Source organism: Populus euphratica, unplaced genomic scaffold (genome assembly GCF_000495115.2).
Source record: "Populus euphratica unplaced genomic scaffold, PopEup_1.0 scaffold16.1, whole genome shotgun sequence".
Taxonomy (NCBI): domain Eukaryota; kingdom Viridiplantae; phylum Streptophyta; class Magnoliopsida; order Malpighiales; family Salicaceae; genus Populus; species Populus euphratica.
Genome location: NW_011499882.1, coordinates 1,491,528 through 1,517,237, shown reverse-complemented (window position 1 = coordinate 1,517,237; position 25,710 = coordinate 1,491,528). Strand labels below are relative to the sequence as shown.

The 25,710-nt window shown below is 32.9% G+C and overlaps 4 protein-coding genes across 6 annotated transcripts; 1 reads left to right on the top strand and 3 right to left on the bottom strand.

The window, feature by feature from the left end:
* Positions 1-2,048: 2,048 nt before the first annotated feature.
* Positions 2,049-4,945, bottom strand: LOC105129668 (Oxoglutarate/iron-dependent oxygenase). 2 transcript variants are annotated; one of them, XM_011031832.1, is made up of 7 exons: positions 4,774-4,945; positions 4,266-4,382; positions 3,943-4,000; positions 3,751-3,852; positions 3,047-3,104; positions 2,760-2,932; positions 2,049-2,670 (listed from the first exon to the last, which is right to left on the bottom strand). In XM_011031832.1, exons 1-7 carry the CDS (start codon positions 4,848-4,850, stop codon positions 2,326-2,328), a joined length of 930 nt encoding a protein of 309 aa, XP_011030134.1. In that variant the 5' UTR covers positions 4,851-4,945; the 3' UTR covers positions 2,049-2,325. The 2 variants fall into 2 exon arrangements, with proteins under 2 accessions (XP_011030134.1, XP_011030133.1); XM_011031831.1 differs by having other exon boundaries at positions 4,266-4,385; positions 4,774-4,944.
* A 669-nt stretch (positions 4,946-5,614) lies between these two features.
* LOC105129666 (uncharacterized) lies at positions 5,615-10,346 on the bottom strand. Its single transcript, XM_011031830.1, has 5 exons — positions 8,577-10,346; positions 7,643-7,701; positions 7,152-7,280; positions 6,736-6,871; positions 5,615-6,214 (listed from the first exon to the last, which is right to left on the bottom strand). The coding sequence occupies exons 1-5, from the start codon at positions 9,279-9,281 to the stop codon at positions 5,882-5,884; spliced, it is 1,362 nt and encodes a 453-aa protein (XP_011030132.1). The 5' UTR covers positions 9,282-10,346; the 3' UTR covers positions 5,615-5,881.
* Positions 10,347-14,063: 3,717 nt separating this feature from the next.
* On the top strand, positions 14,064-15,731 carry LOC105129665 (60S ribosomal protein L36-2-like). The gene is made up of 4 exons (XM_011031829.1): positions 14,064-14,169; positions 14,756-14,859; positions 15,151-15,350; positions 15,488-15,731. The coding sequence occupies exons 2-4, from the start codon at positions 14,758-14,760 to the stop codon at positions 15,516-15,518; spliced, it is 333 nt and encodes a 110-aa protein (XP_011030131.1). The 5' UTR covers positions 14,064-14,169; positions 14,756-14,757; the 3' UTR covers positions 15,519-15,731.
* A 3,516-nt stretch (positions 15,732-19,247) lies between these two features.
* Positions 19,248-24,508, bottom strand: LOC105129664 (uncharacterized). Of its 2 annotated transcripts, XM_011031828.1 has the most exons (11): positions 24,046-24,508; positions 23,426-23,512; positions 23,025-23,132; positions 22,162-22,259; positions 21,950-22,038; positions 21,720-21,823; positions 21,526-21,625; positions 21,030-21,105; positions 20,808-20,922; positions 20,174-20,705; positions 19,248-20,020 (listed from the first exon to the last, which is right to left on the bottom strand). In XM_011031828.1, exons 1-11 carry the CDS (start codon positions 24,311-24,313, stop codon positions 19,459-19,461), a joined length of 2,139 nt encoding a protein of 712 aa, XP_011030130.1. In that variant the 5' UTR covers positions 24,314-24,508; the 3' UTR covers positions 19,248-19,458. The 2 variants fall into 2 exon arrangements, with proteins under 2 accessions (XP_011030130.1, XP_011030129.1); XM_011031827.1 differs by having other exon boundaries at positions 22,162-23,132.
* Between the last annotated feature and the right edge of the window lie 1,202 nt (positions 24,509-25,710).

Below are 25,710 nucleotides of genomic sequence, written 5' to 3'. Positions count from 1 at the left end.
CTGCAAAGAAAATAGGATTAATTCCCTTAGCAACAACAACAAGCTTCCTTCTTCTGCACCAGTAACGACCGCACTGGTAAATCAGTGGTGCAACTTCTTCTTCTCCAACACATCATCTTCCTTTATGCCACATTGTGAGCCGTCCAGCATGCGTTCCTACAACAACAGTAGGTTTTCAAAACATGAACAGTAGCTTTGTCTTCAACAGTGGAAGTCTTGCAGTTCAAACCCAGCACCTGGAGTTTTTTTTCTCTTCTCCATTGAAGCAGAGATAGCGGGTGCTCCTTAGCCACCATTTCCTCCTTCTGCAGCAGCTCAGTCCAGCAATAGCAGCGACTACTATCTTTCTTCACAACATCATACGTGACCTAGTTGTAACATTCAATGACAGTCCATTAGCGCAGCTTCTCAGCAACAGCAGCGCAACAGATTGAGAGAAAGGAGGCAGAAGAAAAACAAAAGAGGAAGAGAGAATGGTGGGAATAAACACAGCAGGGCAGAGAACAAAAAGCAAATAAACCCAGAAAAACGAACAAGACAGAAAGGGGACGAGCAAGAGGAGGACGAGCGGAAGAAGTAGAGGAGGAAGGAGAAACCAAGGGATCCAAAGCAAGCCACCATCTTCGACTTTGCCTCCTGCACAGGAAAGTTCTTCATTTCCCTTTGCTTTGTAATTATAATTGCATGGGTACTGTACATAGGCCCATTTAACTCACTACTTTACCAGTTTGTGCATGCATGTATGAAGCTTAGCCCTAGAAAAAAATACCTAATGTGAAACATAAAAAAAATATATAATTTTCTTTTTTTAGAAAAAAATTTCAAATCTTTGTGAATTTATTCATTAACGTCAGAGTCAGGAATACCATATTTTTTAGGGTTACACAATATTTATCAATGTCAAAATTAAAAATATTCATAGATAAATATTCATTGATACCAGAGTCAGAAATATTATAGAATGACCAATAAAAATGAGACACAAACAAACCTTTAACAATTTAAGATAAAACCAATTTAAGATAAAATCAACAATACAGTTTATTTCGGGCAAGACGTTTAAGGAGTGATAATATATTTTTTTTTAAGTAACTAGTCCCGAACTATAAAATCTTTGTTGATTAATTAAAATTCCTAGTAATCATAATATTAAATAATAATTTTTTAAATAAGATATTAAATATTTATTTCTATTTTCAAATTAAGATAATTTTTAATCAGTCGCTTTGGTATTCGGATATAACAGAATGGAAATCATTGCCTCTTCACAGGTACAGAGATGTATCAACCTGAGCTGTCTTAATATTCGTTATTTTCTTGAAGCGGGAGATTTTATCAAATTCATGGATTTTTAATGAAATAAAGAGAAATCACGTGATTTTTTACATGAACACATAGCTGTTTTATTAACTTAAACTAACAAATAGACTTGTCTGAGAATCCATAGATCATCAGAGACTAATTAAGATTACCCTTATAGGTTGGGGACTTTCTTGTTTTTTTTTTTAGATTTTCCCAGTACTTTTCTTGTGTTTTCTTCTTCTTCTTTTCAAGGAAAGAAAAGGAAATTGGAAGATGGGGCAGGAGAGTAGTAAGGGTGTGAAGAAGGTGATGTCGCCTGCGCTGTGGAGGCGGTGAAGAAATGTCTGGAAGAAAAGAAAGGAGGTTACGTCAAGTGCTACTCCCAGAATTGAGGCCTTCAAGTCTTCTTCTTCTTCTCTCAACAACCCTTCTGCTCCTACTCCTCTGGACTCTCAAACAAAGAGAGCATGAAGCCTTTTTCTTTCTTTCTTTCTTTTTTTTCCTTTTTCCTTTTTTTTCCTTTTTTTTTTTTTTTGTTTAGGAAAAGAGGCTTTGACGGTTACCTTTTGCTTGTGGCTCCATTTCTATATCCTCCTTTCGTGACACCAGGATAGTCTTAATTTGTTCTGAAAACACTCACTGTTTTATGTGACCATTTGAATCTCTTTGTTAAAAGAGATCAACTTTTCTAGGGTTTCTTTAGGTGGTAGTTGCAAAGCGCAGGTGTTCCAGACTACACAATGATGTCATTTCTTTGACGGCAGAGTATGATTGATTCATTGACGACAGAGAAGTCAAATCCTATCGGGTACACAGAATGATTCAAGCCCCATTGGCTTTTGGAGATCGTAGAACACTGTGGATACTAACACCGAAAGGTTTCTTGATGGAATAAATCAATGGATGTGCTTGTATTAAAAACCTAAACCTTCTAAAAACTGCTGAAAAATAATAATCAGCTGGAGACTGTAGAGTACTTTCTTTGGTTTAATTAAGGGAAGAGGAGAGTTGCGAGTTTGGCTTTCAACAAGCATTACAACTCTTCCTACATGTCCCAAAGTAATCGGGGGAACCAATCATATACACAGGGTTCTTTTCGCATTCTCCGAGAGCAGCCCAGCTTGGACAATTTTCATCTTCATCGGTGCATTCACTTCCTTCAGAGTCAGAAAAGACCTTAATGGCTCTTAAATAAAACTTTCTAGTGGCGTACCACATTTCGCCCTCAAGGACAGGACATCTGGAATGGGAGCTACCCATGTCCGGAGATGTATTAGGATGCACTGTGAAAAACAGAATTGCATTCCCTTTAATCGGTCGAAGGGAATCGCTAATCTTAGTACAATCAGACCAAACCTTGTTTTTAACCTGTGACAGATTGAATACTGGTGTTAATGAGTGGTGCAGAAATGAAATCGTCCATTTATGAATGAACCAAAAGAAGATTTCTCACCAACCTCTGACTTAGGGAAGAATATCTCACCACCCTTGGTGACATTAGAAAGATAAAAAACCAGAATTGCCATCAAAGGCTCGCTTGAAATGATTGCAGATTTGTTACCAAAATAATCAAAACTGTTCATGGCATCTTCAATTCCATAACGCATGACCTGCAGGGGTTTGCTGTTCACTGAAGTGCGATATAAGTCATGCAACAACATGAAACACAAGATCATATAGATACGCAGTTCACGGAACAGGACAACTATTCTATGGTGACAAGAGCCAGGGTGACCAAACATACCTTTTGGAAGGAGAGTCCAAGCTGAAACTCTTTCTTCAATCCTTGAAAGTATGTTATCCTGCAAAGAAAAGAAGGTTTGTATTCAAAGTGGTGAAAATGTCATACAAGTCTTGCAACAGAATAACAATTTCAAATCTAGCTTGACTAAGAGCAAATCTCAACATATGCTCTTGAGCCATTTTTTAAAAAGTAATATTAAAGTGACAGGTCGGTAAGTCTCTGTTTAAACAGAGCTCTATCCCAGCTGAGCTCTCTCCCAGCTAAAGATTGTAAATTTTCTTCTCATGAAAGAAATTAGTTGCTATTTTATCAAAATGAAATAAAGTGGCCTACAGTTCAGAGCCTCCGAGTTGGATGTTGAACCCAAACCATCAGAATGTCCTCTTGGAAACATCATTTGACAATTACAAAACTAAAGACCATTATCAAACTATTTTCAAGCAGAGTAAGAAAAGGAAACAAAAATGGCTAGCAGAAGAACCAGTTTCTCATGACATAGAAGAATAAGTTCCTCTTGATTATTAATACTCAACTCAATAATAGAAAGCATCTACTAAATCTTCACACAACCTCAGAAAAATGAACCAAATATAATATGAAAGAACAAAATCAAAGCACAATCTGCAAATCTAATGGTAGGTGATTATCCATCATGCAGCATTAAATGCACATGTTTGTACAAATATAATCATACAGAAGCTTACATCCATGTTTAGAAGAGAAGTTGAGCTTGCAAGCAGCCTGTTTCTCTCAATTCTCCCTGAATCATCATCCTTTCCCTCAGAAGTTTCTTTTGTACCCTGTGCCTAAGCACACGCAAAAAAAGCAATTGAAATAATTTCCAACACGATAAATAGATAAAACAAAGGCTAAAAGAACAAAAGACAAGGGCATACCAAAGAAATAAGATGATCACATTCCTCGTCTGTCAAAAAGCCTTTGTACACGAACACCCTAATTCAAGAAAAAGAAAGTCATACATTTTTTAGTAACCGAGCCATTGAGCACCACAGTATTCATTCTGCGCTATAATTCAAATACGAATGCTCAGCCAGACATACTTAATTTAAAAACCTTAATACTTAACATAACCAACAACAATTCCCAATTAACTAATATGAGATTTTATTGGGGCCATAGCAACAAAATGACTCCTTGCATTATCCACTGTGAAAAAACAAACGCTCTACAACAACTTTATCAAATCGAAGTACCTGACCTTGGTTGCCAAGAGACCGTGACAACTCTTGATGGGTCTACCCAGTTAGTCTGAATTGAGCTTCCAAATTGAATTATTGTTTCAAGGTGGGCCTCCTTGTTCCTTAATTCCTTTCGGCTACTGAAGCAGAAAATTGCAAAGAAAGACATGGTTATTGCTGTATAAAACAAGTATACCATCAAAGAAAATCACTCAGATAACAAGAGGTAAATCTCCTATCAGGTTATGCACAATATCTATTCAGCTGTAGAAGAAGATCGTTCCTTCATAGATCAGAAGATAAAAGGCACCAAGAAGCTCCCAATCCCACTATACACAAAGTGTTGTAACAAAAACCCAGATCAAGAACAACACAATTATTCAGATGTCTAATTAAATCCGAGAATTAAAAAAAAAAAGTAAAAAGTGATGTTCCATTAAAGAAATTCAATTGTGAAAGTACGCTAAAACAACAAACTTGATCATTCATTGGAAAATAAGACATGAGAAAGGAGATGAGTTTTTTTACCTCTTTCCGAAACAGAGGGAGAATTGGGTTGTAAGTGTAAGCACCATGAAGAGAAGAAGGTAGACAAAGGAAGCCATGGATTGGAGATTAAACTCCAAAGAGATGCAACGCCAAGATTTTGATATAAGACTTGCTCCCTGCTTTATACAATCTTTCTCAGTCGTGTTGTCAGGGTTGTTTCATTTGTCAAATAAATAAATAAATATGTTTAAAATTTATTTCTAAAATCAACACTATTTAAAAACATAAAAAATAATAATTTAAAATAAATAAAAATATAAAATATACAGAATTCCATTGAAAATGCAGAAAATAATGTTTGAAAATATTTTCAAAAATATAATAATGATTATTTTTTAAAATATTTTTTATTTAAAAATATATTAAAATAATATTTTTTTATTTTAAAAAAATTATTTTTAATATCAAAATAATTCAAAACATAAAATAAATTTAAAAATTTTAAATTTTCTAAAAAAATTACATCACGCTACCTAAATATATTACTACATTGGAATCTCTAGTAGGTTTATTTTTATAATATAAACGGTAATTAATATTTTCAGCTGTTGTTTTAACTCCTTTTTTTTATAATGATTGAAAATATTATTATAATTTTCTATGTTTTATATAAATATATTGTATTTATATGAGATATTTATAAAAATAAAAATAAATTGTCTGTAGGAAGTAGGATTACTCTTTATATATATATATATAAACAATTCCAGTAAAATATTTATATAATTACATATTCTACTTAACTTCTTTTATTTATAAAAATTAACTTCTTTTATTTATAAATTCATATATTTCTGTATAGCACAGAAAACTAATCTAATGATATTCAAAAACACATTCATACCACAAACATATTTTTGGGATGGGAAATTAACTTGAATTCCTCCCCGCGGCTGCATGGTGAGAGATACTGGATCAGTGCCATCTATTTCTTCAATGGTATCATGTTCGCAACATAGATCCAATTCTCCAATTTTTCATTTTTCTTTTTTTCAATCCTACATTTACTTATTAACACAGGAATCAATGGACATATAATTTCAATTTAATGTCTTTTGCAGCAAACAAATCCCCTCTCCATGATCAATCATCCATCCCTTTGTGAATTCTTGAGAACCATGTGACCAGACACGTCTTTGTCAAAAAGACGTTCAATCAGTTCATCCCAGTTCTCTCTTATCTTGCTTGTCTTCGAAGAACCAAAAGAAGATTCCCCGCCAGATCTTTGCGAATCCTCTCCTTCTTCCACCTCATCGAAAGTTCCATACTTGGAAGGTGAATAGGCATGGGGAACTGAGAGTGTAACAGCCCTTTGTAATGCAGCCCTGTACTCCTCACTGTGTTCTCGGGCCAAAGTCTCCTGCCGCTCCATCCTTTGCTTTGCTGGGATCTCCATGATATGATCTTTCTCTACCATTATCTAAGTCGAGGAGAACAAGACGCACATGTCATGATACAAGCTTGCAAGTAATTTTCTTAAAACCAAAGTTTAAGAAACCTTGGGCATAGGGTGCTGCTGAAGCTGATTTAAATATCAGCAAGAAAATACTCATACCAACTCCCATATATTTGTGTCAGCGCTGGAATGAGTGCAAGTGAATTCAAAAGGTTGTGGAAAAATACCGTTTCCAGTTGGATTGCTGTAAATGCAACTGTCGCGTGAACTTACAAAATATGCACATGAAGATCAAGCTACTAAAGATAGGCTATGGAATTTCAAGCATCCATCCCCTACCCTGGCAACAAACCGCAGGGGAAGAAGAGGGTGGTGCTGGAAAGTCCAGAATTTCAGCATCTTTTACTGATTAACAACAGTTTGCCACTTCCAGAGCAGCAAATAGACCCTCCCAACAACCAACGTGCCAGCAAAATAAAGCAACTAATGGTTTGAGAACCTGGCCCAGAAAAGATCAATTTATTACTAAGAGATTGAAAACTTACATCCATAGCCCTCTGGGCTTCTCTCTCTATCCAAATGATTGCATGATCAGAAGTAGCATTACAGGAAAGAACTATATGCTCAAACCGCCCATCTACTGGTACCGCTGTCCTCACAACAGGGGGGATTCTTCCCAATCTGCAAACCACGTAGAATGTCCAATTGTCAAAAACTCAAAGATCTTTACCGGCCAAAATTGACTAGAATATCTACTGAAACCATAAACTGGTAAAGGCAACAAAGCTCGTGAACAATGGACTCTAAGATTTTTCTACTCCAATTTCAATTGTTGATAGATATAAAAATACTTGACCACTAACCCACCTAGACTAGTTATATGGTTTGTGCTTAGTAAAAACTTGTAGCTATATGCTCCACTTTGCTAACCATATGACATAACTAAGCTACTAGGAAATACCTGAACGGTTTCCTTTCAACAATGTGATACAGGCGGCCAGGTGCATACAGTCTCCTCGGATCTTTGATCATTTTCTCATCCGGAATACAAGTATCTCTCATGCACCTTAAACATAGTAGGCAGGGCAGACTGTAAAAGAAAAGGAAAAGTAGAAGAATCAGTTAGTTGTTATAATATTGGCAACACAGAGAATAAAATTTTGAAAAAAAAGGGAAGTTCATGGTGTTTAGAGTATCAAATAATTAATGTCATCACCTAACTACATTCTTAGTAAAAAATAAGTTCAAGCACTTTGATCTACAAGCCTCCCTTTTGTTAATCTTCCATTAGTAAATTTTTTCCTGTTGTGCCTCGAACACAACAAAGAAAATAGAGAGCATTGCAAATGGTTGATGCAGATATGGTCTAGCTTCTTCAAGAAGATTAAGGAAAACTTTAATAACCTTCTGAACGATGATCAAACTTTAATAATTAAAGAACTTGATCTGTACCAGAAAAGTGACTTGAAAATGTCTTCCAAGGGCGTGGCTGTCCGTGGCAAGAAATCATCCTGATCCAGTAAAATAATCCACAGGCATTTAGAAACTTCATCAGAAGTTGTTCACATAAAATCCCCATGACAAACAGACGTAAGCATATCTACGAGCATCAATGTACTAGCACCAACCCATGGACAGATTCTTTACATGGTTTTCAAAGCTAAAAAAAAATGCGTGTGTGAACAAGTAAATCTAACATTTCAAACCTTTATTTGCAATAAAAAAACTAAAGTCATATGGCAGCAACAGTTCATGACCTTGTCACCTACTAAATATTTCATTCTCTTTCCCAGGACAAGGAAACATGCTTCAAATCAAGGGAACACCATATTTACTGGTTCCCTGTGAATAGCATTCTTCTAAAGGTTGAAGCATGGAAAATTTAGGAACATTTTCTGTGATATTGATCAGATATGAAACAGTAAGAAGCTATAGTAAAAAGAACCTTTTTCATAGAAAGAAAGGTAAATGTAATGTTACATATTGATAACAGAGGGTATTAGCAATGCAAAAGGTACCAAAAAACCATCTCAACCTAATTTTTAGGTGAAGTCTCAAGATATAATTTATATTATTTTCTAACACACCTCCTCAAATAAAAACCCTTTAAACTTGAAACTTACACAAACCTATATTATCTTGTGCTTAATTTTTATTAGCTTAATTTTTATCAATTAAATGTGAATGGCAAGATTTAAACTCCTGACTGCTTGATCATCAAGACTTTAATATCATGTCAAAGAACTATCTCTACCTAAAAACTTAAGGTGTTAAGTAAAGTCCCAAAATATTATTTATATTATTTTCCAGGTGTAAATTTTGTTAAGGTTTCTTTAGATGCATATCTTCATATTGTTTTTCATATGTATGAATTGGAATAACTTGCCTGAAGCACTACAGAATTGATAACATCTGCATATCTGACAGCCAAATTCAGTGACATGCATCGCGCAGGTGCCACCGCGTAGCATCTGATCCTCTTTCTATCAATGTTTCCCAATTTATCATGATGTAGCACTACCACTAGTGCCAACATTGCTGCTACACCTGACCCCAGAGAATGACCTGTAAAAGTCAATGTGTAATTCGGATACGTTTCCACTAATTCCTTCAAAATGTCACATTCTGCATCCAAAACCCAACCAGCAGCCTTCAATAGCCCATTGTGGACATACCCACCATCAATTTTCCTTTTCCCTAGTTTATTATCCAAAAGTACAGCATAGTCACTCTCCCTTGCCAAATTAAGGCCCCTGACAGCTAGAACTATATCAGCATGGTCATGATCAAGATACAATATATATGGTGGCACCCTTCCATGAGTATCTTCGTATGTTTTTTTTAGGATTAACCATTCTGGCTTTAGTCCATACCCTCCAGGAGGTTCCCAAAGAGGGTGCCGAAGATCATCTTCATAAACAGCTAGAATATAGCGGCAAAGGCGAGGAATTGGCTCAAATTCTTCAGCAGTTGCAAGACCCCAAGTCTCACTGTCATGACCTGCAGTGTGGAGACATCGTTTCCACGCCCATCGAGCACAAGCTAGACAATACACACACTCAAGGAGAGGTACGCCACATAAGATTGACATTGGTGCCTAGAGTCTAACAACACTAACATTGATCAAGAGGCATGTATTTAGAAGGAAAATGACAAAAGAACCTAGGGAAATAATATCAAAATAGATGGATGATTCTGAATGTGCCCCACTGTAGGATGAAAGAATTCAACCGGACACCAATATGACTCCTTATTAGGTACAAGAAATTGATTCAAAATGCGAGGAGAGATTTCAATTGGTTTGAAAATGGTGAGAATTTCAGTACCAGAGAATGTGTTTTAAATTGTATTTAAGCTATAAACTGAGTAGGATGAGTAGCAGAAATACCAAGTCCACAAAAACTCAATGGGCCAACAACATCCAGGGTATTATGAGCAGTACGAACAGAATCACACACCAGAATCTTCTTCCAATAACAAGATGGTATGAAAGAATAGATCTCAATTCTCACATCAAATAAGAATAAAGTGACAGCAATGGGAATTGTCAAAAACAAGACAAAAAACAAGTATAAGGAGATAAATTTGACAGCATCAATAAAGAATATGTACAGGATTGAAAACACCACTCGCCAGAGCTTGAAACTTTACAAACGAATGGCGATTGGAGAGCCCAGAAGTTGACTTTTTGAAACAAAAACTGATCCGGGTCTCCACTGCTAAGGTTCTTTGTCAAAGCTTTTGATACTCAACCAGATTAAAGGAAGAGAAAACAAGACAAAAGTAAGAGATACAGAGATACCCGAGAGCAGGATTTAGCTGAGCAGGTGAAAGATCAAGACTTTAGAGGCCAACATTCATGGAAGCCACAGAAGAGATTCCATCCAAAGAATTTAAAGCATGTGCTTTCTTTCACTGCCAAGAAAATGACAGCTTTCTTCTTCTTGATGAGAGAGATTAGACATGTACAAGGGGTTTGACATTGTAGGCTGGGTGGTGGTAGTGGTATGGCTGAGTTGTAATGATTGGAAATTTAAAAAATGGCAGGAACTTAAAATAGAGTGGAATTAATTATCAGAAAATTTGAAGGGCTGCTGCTGCTGCTAAGTTCTAACCGTAAGTCAAAGGGAGATTTGAGGATGGGCGAAGGGAGTTGCTGAGATGGATGTTTGTAAGAGTGATTTGATTTATTTTTAAAGAATTGTTTTTAAGAAAAATATAATAAAGTAATATTTTTTTATTCTAAAATATTTATTTTTAATTTCAGCACATGAAAATCATTTAAAAATAAAAAAAATATAGTTTTTTTATAAAAAAAAAACATTAAATCTTTTAGTCGACTTTCATTTAAACAGACAGGACGGAAGACTTGAGAAGAGGACTCGTTCATGTAGGGGGGGACATTCAATATTTAATGGCAATTTGCTTTAAAATTTGTTTTCAATATCAACCTATTAAGAAATTTAAAAACACTAAAAAAATAAAATTTAAATAAATGATATTTGGACTACACTATCAAACATGGTAGGGCTATGCACAGTATTTTTTAATACAAAATATATTTGTTTATGTCATTAACATGTGGAAATTATTATAAGAATATTTTAAAAAGATTAATTTAATTTTGTCGTGTGAAAACTATTTTAGAAGAAGCTGAAACATAAGAACAAAAATGTACTTTGGATGATTATGATTTATTTAATTAGTTATAATGTGATGAAAGATATTAATAGTCTTGATTAGATAATATTTTTTACAGTTCTAACTTGAGATCAACCTGAGAAATTAATAATTCGTTAATTTATGAGATAATATATCTGATATTTTAGTTGTATTGTTTACCTTGGACGCTGTCTTTCAGGCTGTTGTGTCGGGGGACAATTGCATGGGTTTTTGGGACGGTTTTGTTGTGAGGTTTAAGACAAATATTGCTCCCAATCTCACGTTTTCTTTGCAAGGGAGTTGGAGGAAACTTCCCCTGGTTTTGTTAAAAAAGAAACATTTATATATATATATATATATATATGATCGGTTTCATAAAGAACAAAGAAAAAATAACATTTCATTTCCTCTAGTTATTAAAATATATTCTAAAAGTTGTGGGAAAGCATTGTGGCTTTTCTCATACCATATATTTTGTTATATGTGTATTTTTTCCTATATTTTTTTTTTTGGGTTTTACATCTTTTTCCTTTTTTTTTTCAAGGTTGTTTTATTCTTTTTTTTTCTATTTTTTAAAATTTTTTTGTTAATTTTTTTAATATGAAACTAATTAAAAATTTAATTCTATGATTTTATTCTTTAAAATATTATGGATTACTGTAATGTTTTTCTATATAGTTTTTTAAAAGAATTTTTTTACTCTTTTTTTTCAAAATGATCCTGGTTGGTTTTATTTTATTTTTATATTGAGTTGGTTGAGAATTTTTCTTCGTAGTTATTGTAGATTATTACAATGTTTCTGTACATAATTTTTGTTTTGCCATAGTATTTCTCCACGTGTTTTTTTCCACAATTATCTTTGTCATTTTTTTTTATATTAAGCTGGTTGAGAATTCAACTTTTACTTTCCCCACATATTTTTGTCTATTTTTTTCTCATTTTTTTGCTTTTTTTCAGAATTGTTTTTGTTGATTTTATTTTTTTAATATGGAATTGGTTAAGAATTTAGCTTTGTAATTTTTTTTTTAAACACTTTGGATTGCTACAGTGTTTCCCTGCATGTTTTTTTTATGTTTTTTTGTTTTTTCCATAATTATTTTTTTTTAATTTTATTTTTTTATATTAAGTTGATTGAGAATTTAGTTTCATAGTTTTTTTTTAAAAAAAAACACCATGAATTACTATAGTGTTTCCTAGCATAATTTTTTTTGTTTTGATTTTTTAAAAACTTTTTTTTTATCGATTTTATTATTTTTAATATTGAGCTGATTGAGAATTACAGCTATAGATTTCCTCATGAAACACTATAGATTGCTACGGTGTTCTCCTGCATGGTTTTTTTTCCTTTTGTTTTTGTTGATTTTATTTTTTTCATATTAAACCAGTAGAAAATTTAGCTTCGTAGTTTTTTTTTTAAAACATCATGGATTGTTATAGTGTTTTCCCATGTGGTTTTTTTTGTTATAATGTTTTCTAAAATTTTATTTATTCATTTTATTTTTAAAATATTAAACTGTTTAAAAATTTAATTTTATAATTTTTTTTTAAAACATTGTGGATTACGATAGTTTTTCTCCATATATTTTTTTCACAAACCCACGATCATGAACAAGCATGCCACAAGCTCATGGCATCACATAGGCATGACATTAGTTTTTTTTCATGTAAAAACATTTTTAAATATTGCCGTGTTTTTTCTAGTAAATATAAAAAAATAAACCATATAAAAAATAATTCAATGTGATATAATTATTTTGGCGAGTCAAGAAACAATATAAGACAATCTTGGTGGCCAGTAAAAATATAGATTGAATTGAGATATTCAAGATGAGTTTTTTTTATAGATATTAAAAAAACAATATATTTGATTAATTGAGGTTAGCCTCCAATCAATGCCACCTAATTAATATAAATAGTTTGATCTAGTTTGAATTTTTAAATTCTATTCAGGTTATAGTTTTTAATTATATCACTAAATTAACTAGAATTAATTTTATTTTTTAAAATATTAAAATAACATTGTTTTTATTAATAATTAAATAAATAATAAACAAGCTATAACTAAATTTATAATCAGATCAGGATAGATTAATTAGATCAATCCACCAAATTACTTGAATTTTTACCTTTTCTTGCTTTTATTTTAATCCCGACTCTCAAGTTGCCCGCCAAGCTACATTTTAAAATCATAGTTCTAATCGCACAATCATATGATACCAATAGAATCCCCATCAAACTAATGAGAAAGTGTAGTGTTTAAATAATTGTTGTCTGTAATTGTCATCGAATGCCCGAAGATGTTTGCAAGAGCATTTGACCCCGGGTGATGAATGGCCGTGAAGATTGAAGAAACAGGAAACCCATGATTCGGATTTCAAGATTTTCAAAATTTCTCAATCAAGTTTTCAATCCAAACTCTTTCACCGACTTGTAACTGAAAACATTAAGCTACGTATCAATTAATGGCTTTTCCATGCATAAATATATAATATTGATGGAATTCATTAACAATTATGGATTTAGACTTGAGAATTCGTTTATCTAATATGTTTGACCCTCAAATCACGAAGGAGATTTGTCAGAGCTGTGGATAAAACCAATAAGTTATTTAATTTTTATTTAACCATGTTTCACTTGTCATTATATTATCATATTTTTTTATATAAAAAAACTGAAAAACCTAGCTAAATAATTAGGTTTTAATACTACTATTACCTAGCTAAATAAAATAATAATAGGTTTATCATAAATAAAAAAACTAAAAACCAAAAAACAACATAGCAATTAGAAGAAGTCAAGATATTTTATTTTATTTATTCATATTTGAACCACTTAAAAGCTATTACAATCATTTATATAAAAAATTATAAAATTCCAGTAACATAAAATTTCTTAAGATATTATGTTTTAAATCGTGTGAAACTCATATAATAAACCATACTATATAAAGAAATATAAAGTTTTCATCTCTCTTTATACAATTTATTCTATCACCAGTAAATTTAAGTAAATCCACTTATTTGATTAAGAATTCATAGATATATGGAGGACTTGATCTAGATAAGAAAGCAACCCAGCTTGAACACTTGATGTGAAGCCCCCCTCTAGCTTGCCCCTCTAGCTTCCAACTGAACGGGGTAGTTATTTTATTTTATTTGTCTAAGCCCATTTACAAAGGAAACTAGAAGCCCTTTCCCTAATAAGCTTAAACGACTAAATTACCCCTTACCTTTCTCTTATATAATCCAGTAGGACTGTAATAACCCTAGCGTCCCTGCTTCTGCTCAGACTTGCCGCCGCTACTGATTTGAGCCGAGGTACTGTCGCCAAATCCATGCTCTTATTTCGTTGAGCCCTTTTGGGCTTTATCTATTCATGTAGCTGTAAATTGCCTTTCTTTCTTGATATTAAACTTGTTTTAGGCTGTGAAAAAATGGGATCTTTACACCTATCTGTAGCCTTATTCTGATCATTTTCATGTCTCGGGGCTTAGTCTGTTTGTGTAGCTTTCGAGCTGTAATTTTCCAAGCATTTTTAAACGTATCACCAAGATTTATTTATATATATTGTTGATATAAAGCCGATATTTTTTCCCCTCTAGTTTGCTAATTTAATTGTAAATATTTGTGATCTCTTGTTTGTTGGTTACATTGTTATTCATACTAGGCCTTTTTTCTCTCTCTCTTTTGGATACAGTTTTGAGAACGCGTTTATGCATTATTATGATTTGTGCTATGGAAGCTTGGTGCTCTTTGTTTTGTGTTGTATAGGTTGGAATGTAATTGGAGTAGAGTGAGCTAACGTTGTGATTTCATTACTTGGATTTTTAGTGGTTTGAATTGAATTCGTTTAACATTGTGATGTTGTTTTGATTATGTGCTGAATTAATCTTTGCTGTTTCAGCAATGGCTCCAAAACAGCCAAATACGGGTCTTTTTGTGGGTTTGAATAAGGGGCATGTAGTCACGAAGAAGGATTTAGCTCCACGTCCTTCTGATCGCAAAGGGGTAAGTAACGCTGTATCATGCAAGTTTCACTGTTCAATTTGTTTAATCTGGTTTTGGAGTTACATTGTACTCTTCAAAGGAGACTGTCTATGTTGAATTGTTTGTAATACACTTATGTTAGTTAAGATTTTTTTGTTGTTAGGGATTATATATTGGTCTTCCTTGGATTTATCTGGACATTATAGGCCATTTGAGATTAACAATTTGCTCAATGGGACTTTATTATTTTTTTGTATAATAAATTGCTGATATTGTGATATGGTCTCTTCCCCATGCATGTTTTGAGTGCAGAAATCTAGCAAAAGAGTTCTCTTTGTCAGGAGTTTGATCAGGGAAGTTGCTGGCTTTGCGCCCTATGAGAAGAGGATCACTGAGCTCCTCAAGGTTGGCAAGGACAAGCGTGCTTTGAAGGTTGCTAAGAGAAAGCTTGGGACGCACAAGAGAGCAAAGAGGAAGCGTGAGGAGATGTCCAATGTTCTTCGCAAGATGAGGCAAGCTTCTTGGATATTCAATTTTCCTTCTGTTGCTGTAGCTAATGTGTTTAATAGATCTGTAAATGTACTTGAAATCCAATCTCTTATTCTATCTAATGATTTTTTATTGCCTTTCATGGCAATGTTTCTTGCAGGGCTGCTGGAGGTGGTGAGAAGAAAAAGTGATTTGATTTTGTAGTCTCTGACTAGTAGATGCTAGTCAGAGGAACGGTTTTGTTTAGAGACACAATGCTCGGAAGCTTGTTATTTTAATTTTCAGGAAATTTTGTTACTTTTTAATCCAGAACTAAATGTTATGTACCTCGTTTATGATCTGTATGTGTTTAAATGAATTGCAGCTATTTGAATGAGTGATTATGGAAATTAACTTATTTTTTTATCGGAATCGCAATGGGGACAATGAGAGGTAGAGTATCTGAACAGATCATTGATTTGGTTTCTGGTTACTTGCTCATAACTTCTAAGAATCAAGTTAATGCTTGCATCAATAGTTAGCGCTTTCAAAAATTCTCAAATAGCTTCTCTTACCGCTATGGATTCTGCTAGTGCATGTTGGCTTGTGCCTCTGTATTTTTTACCTGGGTAGGGCTTCTCGAGGCATCTCATGCTGTTCTTGGACCATCTCTGTTCTATAAAGTAGTTTGTTATGTTGTAGAAGATGGGTTGGATATGATAGAATTTTATGTCTTAAGTTGTTTGGTACATCTTTGGGTAATGTAAAAATCATTTTTTGTGATCAGTAGATAAATTTGTCCCATTAAAAAAGTTTAAACAAGTTTATATGGTTTAATACAAGAGTTAACTTTGATTGATTTAGTGTAAAAATAAAAATAATTATAGTAGTTGAAAATCTCGGTATTAATTCGGTACAAGACTTAGTTAGGTTGTAAGGTTCTAAGTAATTTGAATCAGTGCAATGATAAATGATATTATTATGGCAGTTTTAAAATTTAATATAATAATTAGTTAAGGTTAAGGCTCGGGTTAGGATTAAGTTTATTATTGGAGTTAAATTTGGGCTGCGAGTTGATTTGATTACTAACTCGAGATAATATAAAGATAAAAATAAAAATAATTATAATTTTAAAAATCAATTTGGATTAATCTAAAAAAAACTTTGGGTTATGAGTTGGATTTACTATTAACTCAGCATAAAAATAAAAATAATTATTATTATAATTTTAAAACTTGACTCAATAATTAATTTAAAGTAAGACCTGGTTTTCTAGTTAGATTGATCAATAACACGAATCAATATAAAAATATAAATAATTCTCATTATCACATTTTTAAGATTAAACTTGCATATCAAACTTTCAGATCAACTTGAGATTAGTTATAAGTTAAGTTGACTATTGAATTGGGTTAACATAATAATAAAAATAATTATTATCATGATTTTAAAACTTAACTTGAGATTTGATTTAAGTTTAGGTCTAAATTATAATTTGAGAGGATCAATCTGGATATACTTATATCGGCATATAAATAAAAATAATAATTATTATAATTTTAAAATTTATTTAAAGGTCGATCTAGAGCAAAGTCTAATAAAAAAAATCTATAAATTATTTATTTGTGTTTTATTTTGATTTGATTAGGTTGAAAGTCAATATATATATTTTAATTATGTTAAGTCAAATCAATTTTTTTTAATTTAAAAATGATTTAAATTTCAAATTAACTCAATTAGATATATTAGTTATTAAATACAAAATAAAAAAAGTTGAAAATACACCAAACATCAAGTAAGATAATTATTTGTCCTGTACCCTCAGTCCAATCAATCATGTACCCAACACTATACTAGGAGCCTACACTTCTTTTTTTTTTTGGTAATGTGAAGTTTGGTGCATTTTGAGCAATACTAAAACCCTGTTAAAGGCTAATTTTTGTTATATCGAATTCTCTATGCAATGTTGTTATTTATTAAATGAATAAACTACCCCTCGTATAAAATAGGCAATCATAGGATTTTTCTTTTTTTCTTTTTAAATATGGGATTTCCAATTCACCTCTTTCTCTCTCTTTCTCTCCCTCAGACCAATTTCTTTCCCTCTAAACGCCGTATCTCCATTCTATTTCTTTCTTTATTTCCCCTTAAATTTTATAACCCATATTATTTAAAGATACAAAATTGAAACAAAATTTAAAAAATAATTCAAGTCAACCTGAATTAATTTGCAAAAACTTAATCACAACTAAAAATAAAAAAAAAAACTAAAAGATATATTTAATTTGGTAAGACGAGATATTTATCCAGTTGTGCTTATTAAATTTCTTAATTAAAATAATTTTTTATTCAATCAAACAATAATAAAAATAAATATGTATATTAAATTACTTGAATAAAATAAAAGGGAAAAAATCACTATGCAAGCTGCATATTTCAAAAATATTATTTGAAAATAAATATTTATATATTTTTAAAAATAAAATTTAGCTATATAAAAGATTAAAAAAAATTATAGATGAATTAATAAAATAACAAAAAAGATAACTCATTTAAAAAAAGCTATATAAATAAAATAAAAGAGAGAAGGTGTATTAATAAAAATATAAATAAAAAATAATTTTAAAAAAATATATTTAAAAAATCTTTAATTTAAAAAATAAATAAATAAAAAAAATCAAGTGTTAGCTAGTCTTGGCAAGCCACACCAACCTGCTTAGCCTATTTTATTAGGTCCACACGCAAGCTTTCTAAAGCAGGCTTGGACCTTTTTTTTCTTTGTATTTAGGGTGAATGACATGTTAATTATTTTTTTTTATATATAAAAATCAGACAATGTGTTATTTGAGATTGCCTAGAAAATTAAGGTCAATTGGTTTTTTAATTAAAAACTCATTTTTCAATTTATTTTGATAAAAACCATTTAGAAAACACCCTCAAAACCTCGACAAACCTATTTGTGACCTTAAAAAGCTCAAAATCAACCCAAAATTAATAATCTTTTCAAACTCATATATGTTTTTTAAGAACTTCTAAAGTATTTAATTACTTATTATAAATTCTTCTCATTAAATAAAATCATTTAATAAAAAGATCAATGATTTTAGTGGCTGAAATCAGCAACAATAATATTTTTCTTTTTTTATATCAAAATTCAGTGAGTTCTCTCTCTTCTCTCTCATACTATAAACTAAAAAAATAATAAAAATAAACTTTTGCATCAAAATTGAATTAAAAAAATATTGAGGTACCAAATATTTATAGTTTTTAAAGTATGAGGACTAAATTAAATTTTTTTTGAACCATCACCCATTGGTGGCGTTTTTTCTATCTTGGTCCCCAATCTTTTAATTTTATTCTTAGTCAACAAATTTGATTTAATTGCTTTTGAATTTGGTCAAAAAAATGCAATCACAAAATAAAATAAAATTGAGGATCAAATTAAAAAAATAAATAAATAGTAGACCTATAATAAGATGTAAGAGGATGCACAATGCATGCGGCTATGGTCGAAAACCTACAGGTTTTGTTTTTTTACGTAATTGTTCAATCCAATCCAATGCACCCCAGACATAAAATTATCCGGTCCAATTTAGTCCAATGCATTCTAAACACCAGACAAAGAAGTTATTTGTCTGGTACAGCTCCAGTTAAGTCCAATCTAACTAATATCATCTAGCATGTCAAACAATTATCTAAGCATGTCAAACACTACATAAACCTGGCACGGGTAGGTTCCAAGCTGCACAAACATTTGAGAGATGCATGCGTTTAAGCTATCAATCTTGCATTTTGGGGTGCGAGAATCTTGGTAAAAATCATAGCGGAATTCTTGATTAGAAGTGAAACCTGCATGATTGAGCATCGCTGTTCATGTAATGGTTAGCAGTATAATCAGAAGACTGATGCCCATGCAATTCTCCAAATTCGACGGATGGATATCCACACAAATCTCACGGAACAGAAATCATTTCCATTTCACGGGTTGAGATGATAATTTGTGTCTACACCCATCAAATATTTTCCAAATGAAGGTGAAGATTATGTAAGTTGATACAATGAATATTATTACATCACTAATTTCTCGGTAAAAGTTGCCTGCAAAATTTATTACTGGTACGGTGGGAAGGGGCAGGGGGTCTGGGGGAGTATTCAGGATTTGAACTTCTGCGTCAGTTTCCCCACTCCTTCCCTGCAATCTTCTGTCACCCGCTTTGTGCTTTCCTTGACAGCTGAACCAAATTCTGCAGTGTGTTGCTTCAACTCTTGCATTGATCCTATCGCCTTCACCTTGATGGCAGAACTAAATTCAGTTGTGTTCTGCCGCAACTCGTGTATTGATGCCCATGTCTTTGAGATGGTGGCTTCTTTAAGTTCTTTGGTCCTCGCGCATGCCTCTACAATCCACTCCTTCAGAACTGAGATTAAGACCAGTATTTTCTGTATGATTTTATCAAGTACTACTCGAGATTTCCCTCTAATGTCATCTGCCATTAGCTTGAGCCTGTCCACCAAGTTCTCAGCCCTGTTAACAGTTCCTTCAACAGAGGAGACTTGCTTTCCAGCAGTCAGCCATGTAACTCCAGTAGAACTCTCTTCATTAAGATCACTGTCAACCACCACCTTGATGCCATGCTTCTCCCACCGATATCTAGCCTCTTCAAGGGCTTTTGCCTGCTCTCTCGCTCTTTTTGCCTCGTCTTCAGCCCATGCCCTGAATGATAATAATAATAAAAAATAAAAATGAAGGCTGTAATTAGTCATAGTATGGTTTTAGCTATCCATTACGTAAGTTGATGACGACATGATAGCTCCATTGCAGGTTTATATCGGTGAATCATGCCACAGACAATTATTACTTTCTTACCTGGCCATTGACAAGGCTTTCCGCTCAACCTCTAGATCATACTGTAATCTAGAGATCTCCTGCTTTTCACTCTCAGCTTCCTTTTGAAGCTTGCTAATCCTTTCTTTTTCATATGATATCTCCACCTTGTTGCTCAAAAGGCTTTGCAATTGCTCCTCCAATTCACGCCTTAACTTTGAAAGAACTTCCATTTCAGATTCACTAGCAGCGCGCTCCTTCATCAAGGCAATACCATCCTTCTCTCTCTCAGCTCTTAATGTTTCTAATTCACACCTTACCTCTTCAGCCATTTTCTCTATAGCATTAATCTTTTCCCTCTCAATGGAAAGCTCCTTCTCAAAACTTGCATTTACATCCTGTTCAACTTGAGCTACTAGAGCACTGTGGGCAGAAACGACATTTTCTGCCACAGCTTCTGCTTCAATCCGTGCAAGCTCCTCACTAACTATGTCAGAAGCCTCACCAGTTGCAAGGGCAACAGCAGCTTGGGCCTTTGTGACAGGTTTATCTGGCTGGAACAATCTTGTGCAACCTTTTGGAAGACAAAAAGGAGAGGGTTGGTGCGTTGAGGCATCTCAATTATCCAACTTAACAGAAAATTAATAAACTACGATCATAGGCTAACATGACTCACCAAATGCAAGTGATATAATTCCTTGATCTCCTGCGGACAAGTCAGCCACAAGAGCAGGCCATGCATCCGGGTTTAACTTGTCAATATCTCTGAACCCAGAAACTTTGTACAGCATCTGTAAATGATTGCAAAGTGAAGATGACGCAAAACTTACTGATAAAACTTTCATTATGTACTGACAGAGTAGCAAAAGAGACAGAAAAAGAAAAAAAAGGTTCCAACCTTTTTATCAGCTTCTGGAAGTTGTCTTTTCTCAAGGGCCATCTTCCAACTGACAAGATCCTGGCGTGACAAAGGGCTGCAATGGTAAAACTTGATGATTACAACAACAATGAGAAATCATAATATTGTAAATAGTAGTATTGAACCACATATTTGAAATAGAAGACAGAAAGATCCCAAAAGAAGAATATAGAGCAGGATTTTCCATCGTAAATTATAAGAATGATATAGCACATAATGCATGACAAGGTAGCCAGAGGAAAAATTTTGCACTGCGGTCTCTTGCACACCACCATAATGCCAGGGATAGATAGCATCTTCATATATGTTGCATCAATACTAATAAAATACAATTTAACAGGGTAAGCACGTAGGTGCGCTAATTCTACAAAGGACAAAAACCAGTCTAACAGTGAAAAGAATACTCTATTCATTAACAATTTAACAGGGTATCAGAATCAACACAGTTGTTATTACAGGGTAAAACTGTTATCACCTTTCAGCAGCAAAGTAAAATGGACCTTGGTTTTCAACTGAAGAAGAAAGCAAACCACTACTTGAAAGCTTGCTTGAGATAAGTCCTGCTTCAGCTAAGCCTGAAAAAGATACAACTCGGTTAACAACTATAATGCAGTGGAATAAAGCCTTGTTACTAAGATTTCAAATGAAGCTCAGAAATGAAGTTTGAACCTTGAATGGATGAAAAATCAGGGTCATCAGGCGTGATATCATCAAATGCAAGTTCAGTAAAATTCTCTATGTACATTGCAGGATATACTTTTGACACCGTGCTCCTTCAAGCAATTAGAACGCAGTTAAAACATGTATTCTGATCTTCTGATAAACACTTTGCACTGCTAGTTGGGTGCTCATCCTCAAGCTCAGTGCTAGAAAACAATACTAACAAGAAAGATGCATACCTTGAAAGAGCATTACTAGCAGCCACTAACCAACGAGCAAATTCACGCCGGGTGCATAGATCACTGGATTGAATATCAGCCTCAATAACCTGAAATTGCGGTTCAAAGGAATTTCAAACTGGTTGTCCTCATTTATCTATACAGATTATACACGCTGATTTCCTCACCATCCTCTAAAATAATGAGAGGAAAAAACAATAGCTAAGAAGTACCTTCAAAACTTGCAGTGCAGCTAATACCTGCCCCTGAACCTGATCAACAACTGCAGGAACTAGAACCTGTCCAGGAAGCAGCTGCAAGGCTGCAGAAACTGCAGATGGAGCAGGTATACCAGCTGAGAAGGAAATTTCAGGAGCTGGTGGTTCAAAAAATGGTTTGCTTTCCTTCATCTCATTACTAGCAATAATGATGTCTGTGTTTGCAAATGGGTCGACTGAAGCTGACTCAGGAATTGTTTCTGAGGAATCTCTTTCATCTAAGTGATTCACTTCCAGGGAAGAACTATTTCTCTCAGCTGAATCCTGGTTTGTATTGCTCAGATCAAGATTTTCTTTGGTTAAAAATGAGGCTACAGTCTCCATATCATCTTGGGGGACAATTTGAGGTTCTGAACTTGTATCCATGGGTGAATTCTCTGAAATTTTCACACCCCCAGGCTCACTGGGTTCACAAATAATGGAGTTAGAAGAATTCAACGATGAATCAGAATTCTCATCTATCTTTGAGGCAGGTGATTCACTCTGGTGGTCTGTGTTAAGATTTGTTATATATGGCACATTGCTAGGTTCTACATTAACAGGGTTTTGTTCTATTTCAAAGGTTGATATAGGGGAACTTGCACTAATATCAGAACTGGGCAAATTCTCTGAGCTGGTTGTTGTTTCAGGAGCAACAGATTTGCCATCAAAATTTGATTCATATTGCAAATTTTCTTGAACAGACTCATTATCAACAGTATCACTGACCCTAGTAGCATAATCAACACTGTCTACAGAGGTCTCCGTATTGACACCAAGTTTATTTTCACTGGGTGCTTCATTAAGTTCTGGAGATGAAGAAAGATCCGTTTCTATACCTTTCTTGCTTTCCTCGCTTTCACTCTCCTCAACTTTATCATCCTCCTTGTCAGAGACCAATGAAACTTCCTGCTGAGTTGTGAATGGTTCCATCTCTTGTTTTGGTCCTGTATGTAACATTATAATTAAGCATTGGATTGGTTGAACGCCAAGGAGAAGAGAAATTCAAGAGATACATACATTCTAGTAAAGCCCATTTATTTATTAAGCACATGACATTCAGACCAAAAGATTAGGCAACAGTAGCCAGAAGATTGTGATAGCATACAATTGGAAATCTGTTCTTTCTTTCATTTCATTTTTTTAGCAGGAAAAATAACATCTGATGATATAAAGTTTTCATATTTTTTTATCAGCACTGGTCATTTAAATTCTTCTAAGAATAGAGGCAGCCACTTACTGGAAGTGCTCCGCTTGCTTAAAGACAATGCTGCAAAGGTAAGCCCCGCAAATAGGATGACCCCAGCTACTCCAGCTCCAACCAAGCCTGAAAGCAAAATACTTCCAAAGTGTAATTAGTCCATAAAAAGGCACAAATGAAACCTTTAAAACCATTCTCACTTTCACACGAAAATGCAGCAATAATAATCCAACAAAAGAGTTCACATACAAAGCAAGTATCAACAGAATCAACAGCAACAAAGATAAACACAATGCCATTCACTAATATGATTACTATTAAGAAACTTTTCCTCGCACCCTGAAATTAACACCCTTGAAAGAGCTACTACATTTCACACTTTAATATAAAAAACCCATCATATTCATTATTTATTTCCCAAAACTACCACAAAAACAACAACAAAAATGAAACATGTTGCCTCCCTTTATTCCAAATTTTCTCATTTGCAGTTAAACATAGACAATTGCATATTCTAAGTAAGGAAAAAAAAACACGAACTTTAACCCACTCGAGAGAGCTACATTTTGCATTACAAGCTTAGAAAAAATGAAACCCATCATTCATTTCTCAAAATTAACAAAACAAAAGGCCAAAAATCAAAATTTGCACATCTTTACCTCCAAACCATTTCTTTCTCTGATTCTCAATAGACTCATCACTCCCATTATCCGAATCAGTCCACGAACTCGACACGACCCACGAACTCCCATTACGTCGTGGTTCATTTTGAGACAGAAAGAGTAAGCGAAGGTTACTATCAATCTTCTTCTTCCTCACACAAGCCCGTGAGAGTGTTGCAGGTGATCGTCTACAGTTATGGCAGTTGAAGGCTAATCGAAGCTGGAGAGAGGTCGGAGAACACGTGGCAGCCATTGCTGATACCATATCTGGGTTTGGGTTTAATTATGAAATTATGGAGTGAAAATTAGAAAATGGGGATAGGAGAGAGGTGAATTGAGATTGAATTTGAAAGAGGCTTTTAGTGTTGTTTGGTTGTTGGGGAACAAAATGAAGAGAGAGAGAGAGAGAGGTTTCGGAGTAGACTACGGTGAAAACGAGAAGACAAGGGCGTGCAATCTGTTATGGGATTATCCCATTCAAGTTTACTAGTTATTTGACATTGCGGATCGAATATTTTTTTGTTTTTTCTAATGAAAAACTGCATTTTTTAGAATTTTTTTATATAAAAATCTCTATTATAAATTAAATAAATTATTTATATTTTTAAATAAATAAACTAATTAATTAATTAATTAATCAGTCAAATTCGAATCATATGTTATGAACTTATTTAGATTCCATATATTTTTTTAAATAATTTCTTATTTAAAATATTTTTTTGTAAAATTAAGAGCATTTCAAATATTAGGTTATTTATTTGAAAAATTAAAAATATCAAACTAAAACAAATTATATTGCATTGTTAAAAATTAAAAAAAAATAAAAAAATAAAATTAAAAAAATTAAGTAAGAAAAATAAATAAATATTTAATTATAAATAATCAAATTAAAAAAACAATAAAAAAATATTTTTTTTAAAAAAAAAAATCTAAACGCATGAGCTTGGTTGCCACAACAAGCTTCAGCCTCAAAACGCATGGGCTTGGTTGCCACAACAAGCTTCAGCCTCAAAAAAAAAAAAAAAGTTTAGCTTTAGATTTTGAGAGGCTAATAATTTATAATTTTAAAAGCTTAAAAGATGAAATCAAACATTTCACCACAAGTTTAAAACAACCATTTTTATTTATTGTCTCTTTTTTACTTTAATCCTCTATATTTGAATTTTGTCATCACTCAATACATTTGCTTTAACTTGCTATTAATTTGGACATATAAATATGTGATTTAAAAAAGAAGAAAATGGACAAAAAAAATTATTATAGAAATTCATTGTAATTTATCTTTATATGAACAATGACACAATAAACAATCTTTTCATCACCATGTTTTTTTTTTTTTTTCAGATAGTAGTTAATAAATAGGTAATAAATCAATAGCTATTCTATAGTTAATGACTAGATTATCAAACGATAAATGAACTCACATGATAATAAGATAAATTATAGTAGAACTATGAGTAAAAGTATTTAGCATATGCAATTTTATTATTATTGAAGCAAAAATGATTCTTATTTACATTTTATATTATATTAACTAGGTTTTTTATCCACTCTATATTATTGGTTGAATTATTGTTTTTATAATCTTAAAAATATATAAAAATATTAGGAAGGCTGGACTTTGATGAAACACTTTAAAAATATTAAAGTAGTGCTATATTG

What these genes read in the sequence shown, in the direction of transcription:
- LOC105129668 (XM_011031831.1), bottom strand. Translation starts at nt 4,850, where the DNA reads ATGGCTTCCTTTGTCTACCTTCTTCTCTTCATGGTGCTTACACTTACA. An exon ending in TCCCTCTGTTTCGGAAAGAG is followed by an intron (nt 4,386 to 4,773) that starts GTAAAAAAACTC and finishes TTTCTGCTTCAG; the next exon opens with TAGCCGAAAGGAATTAAGGA. An exon ending in GTGATCATCTTATTTCTTTG is followed by an intron (nt 3,853 to 3,942) that starts GTATGCCCTTGT and finishes GCGTGTGCTTAG; the next exon opens with GCACAGGGTACAAAAGAAAC.
- LOC105129666 (XM_011031830.1), bottom strand. Translation starts at nt 9,281, where the DNA reads ATGTCAATCTTATGTGGCGTACCTCTCCTTGAGTGTGTGTATTGTCTA. An exon ending in GTTGAAAGGAAACCGTTCAG is followed by an intron (nt 6,872 to 7,151) that starts GTATTTCCTAGT and finishes CGTGGTTTGCAG; the next exon opens with ATTGGGAAGAATCCCCCCTG. An exon ending in AAGCCCAGAGGGCTATGGAT is followed by an intron (nt 6,215 to 6,735) that starts GTAAGTTTTCAA and finishes TCCTCGACTTAG; the next exon opens with ATAATGGTAGAGAAAGATCA.
- LOC105129665 (XM_011031829.1), top strand. Translation starts at nt 14,758, where the DNA reads ATGGCTCCAAAACAGCCAAATACGGGTCTTTTTGTGGGTTTGAATAAG. An exon ending in GTCCTTCTGATCGCAAAGGG is followed by an intron (nt 14,860 to 15,150) that starts GTAAGTAACGCT and finishes TTTTGAGTGCAG; the next exon opens with AAATCTAGCAAAAGAGTTCT. An exon ending in AATGTTCTTCGCAAGATGAG is followed by an intron (nt 15,351 to 15,487) that starts GCAAGCTTCTTG and finishes TGTTTCTTGCAG; the next exon opens with GGCTGCTGGAGGTGGTGAGA.
- LOC105129664 (XM_011031827.1), bottom strand. Translation starts at nt 24,313, where the DNA reads ATGGTATCAGCAATGGCTGCCACGTGTTCTCCGACCTCTCTCCAGCTT. An exon ending in CTGCACTGCAAGTTTTGAAG is followed by an intron (nt 22,039 to 22,161) that starts GTACTTCTTAGC and finishes CCGCAATTTCAG; the next exon opens with GTTATTGAGGCTGATATTCA. An exon ending in AATTATATCACTTGCATTTG is followed by an intron (nt 20,706 to 20,807) that starts GTGAGTCATGTT and finishes GTCTTCCAAAAG; the next exon opens with GTTGCACAAGATTGTTCCAG.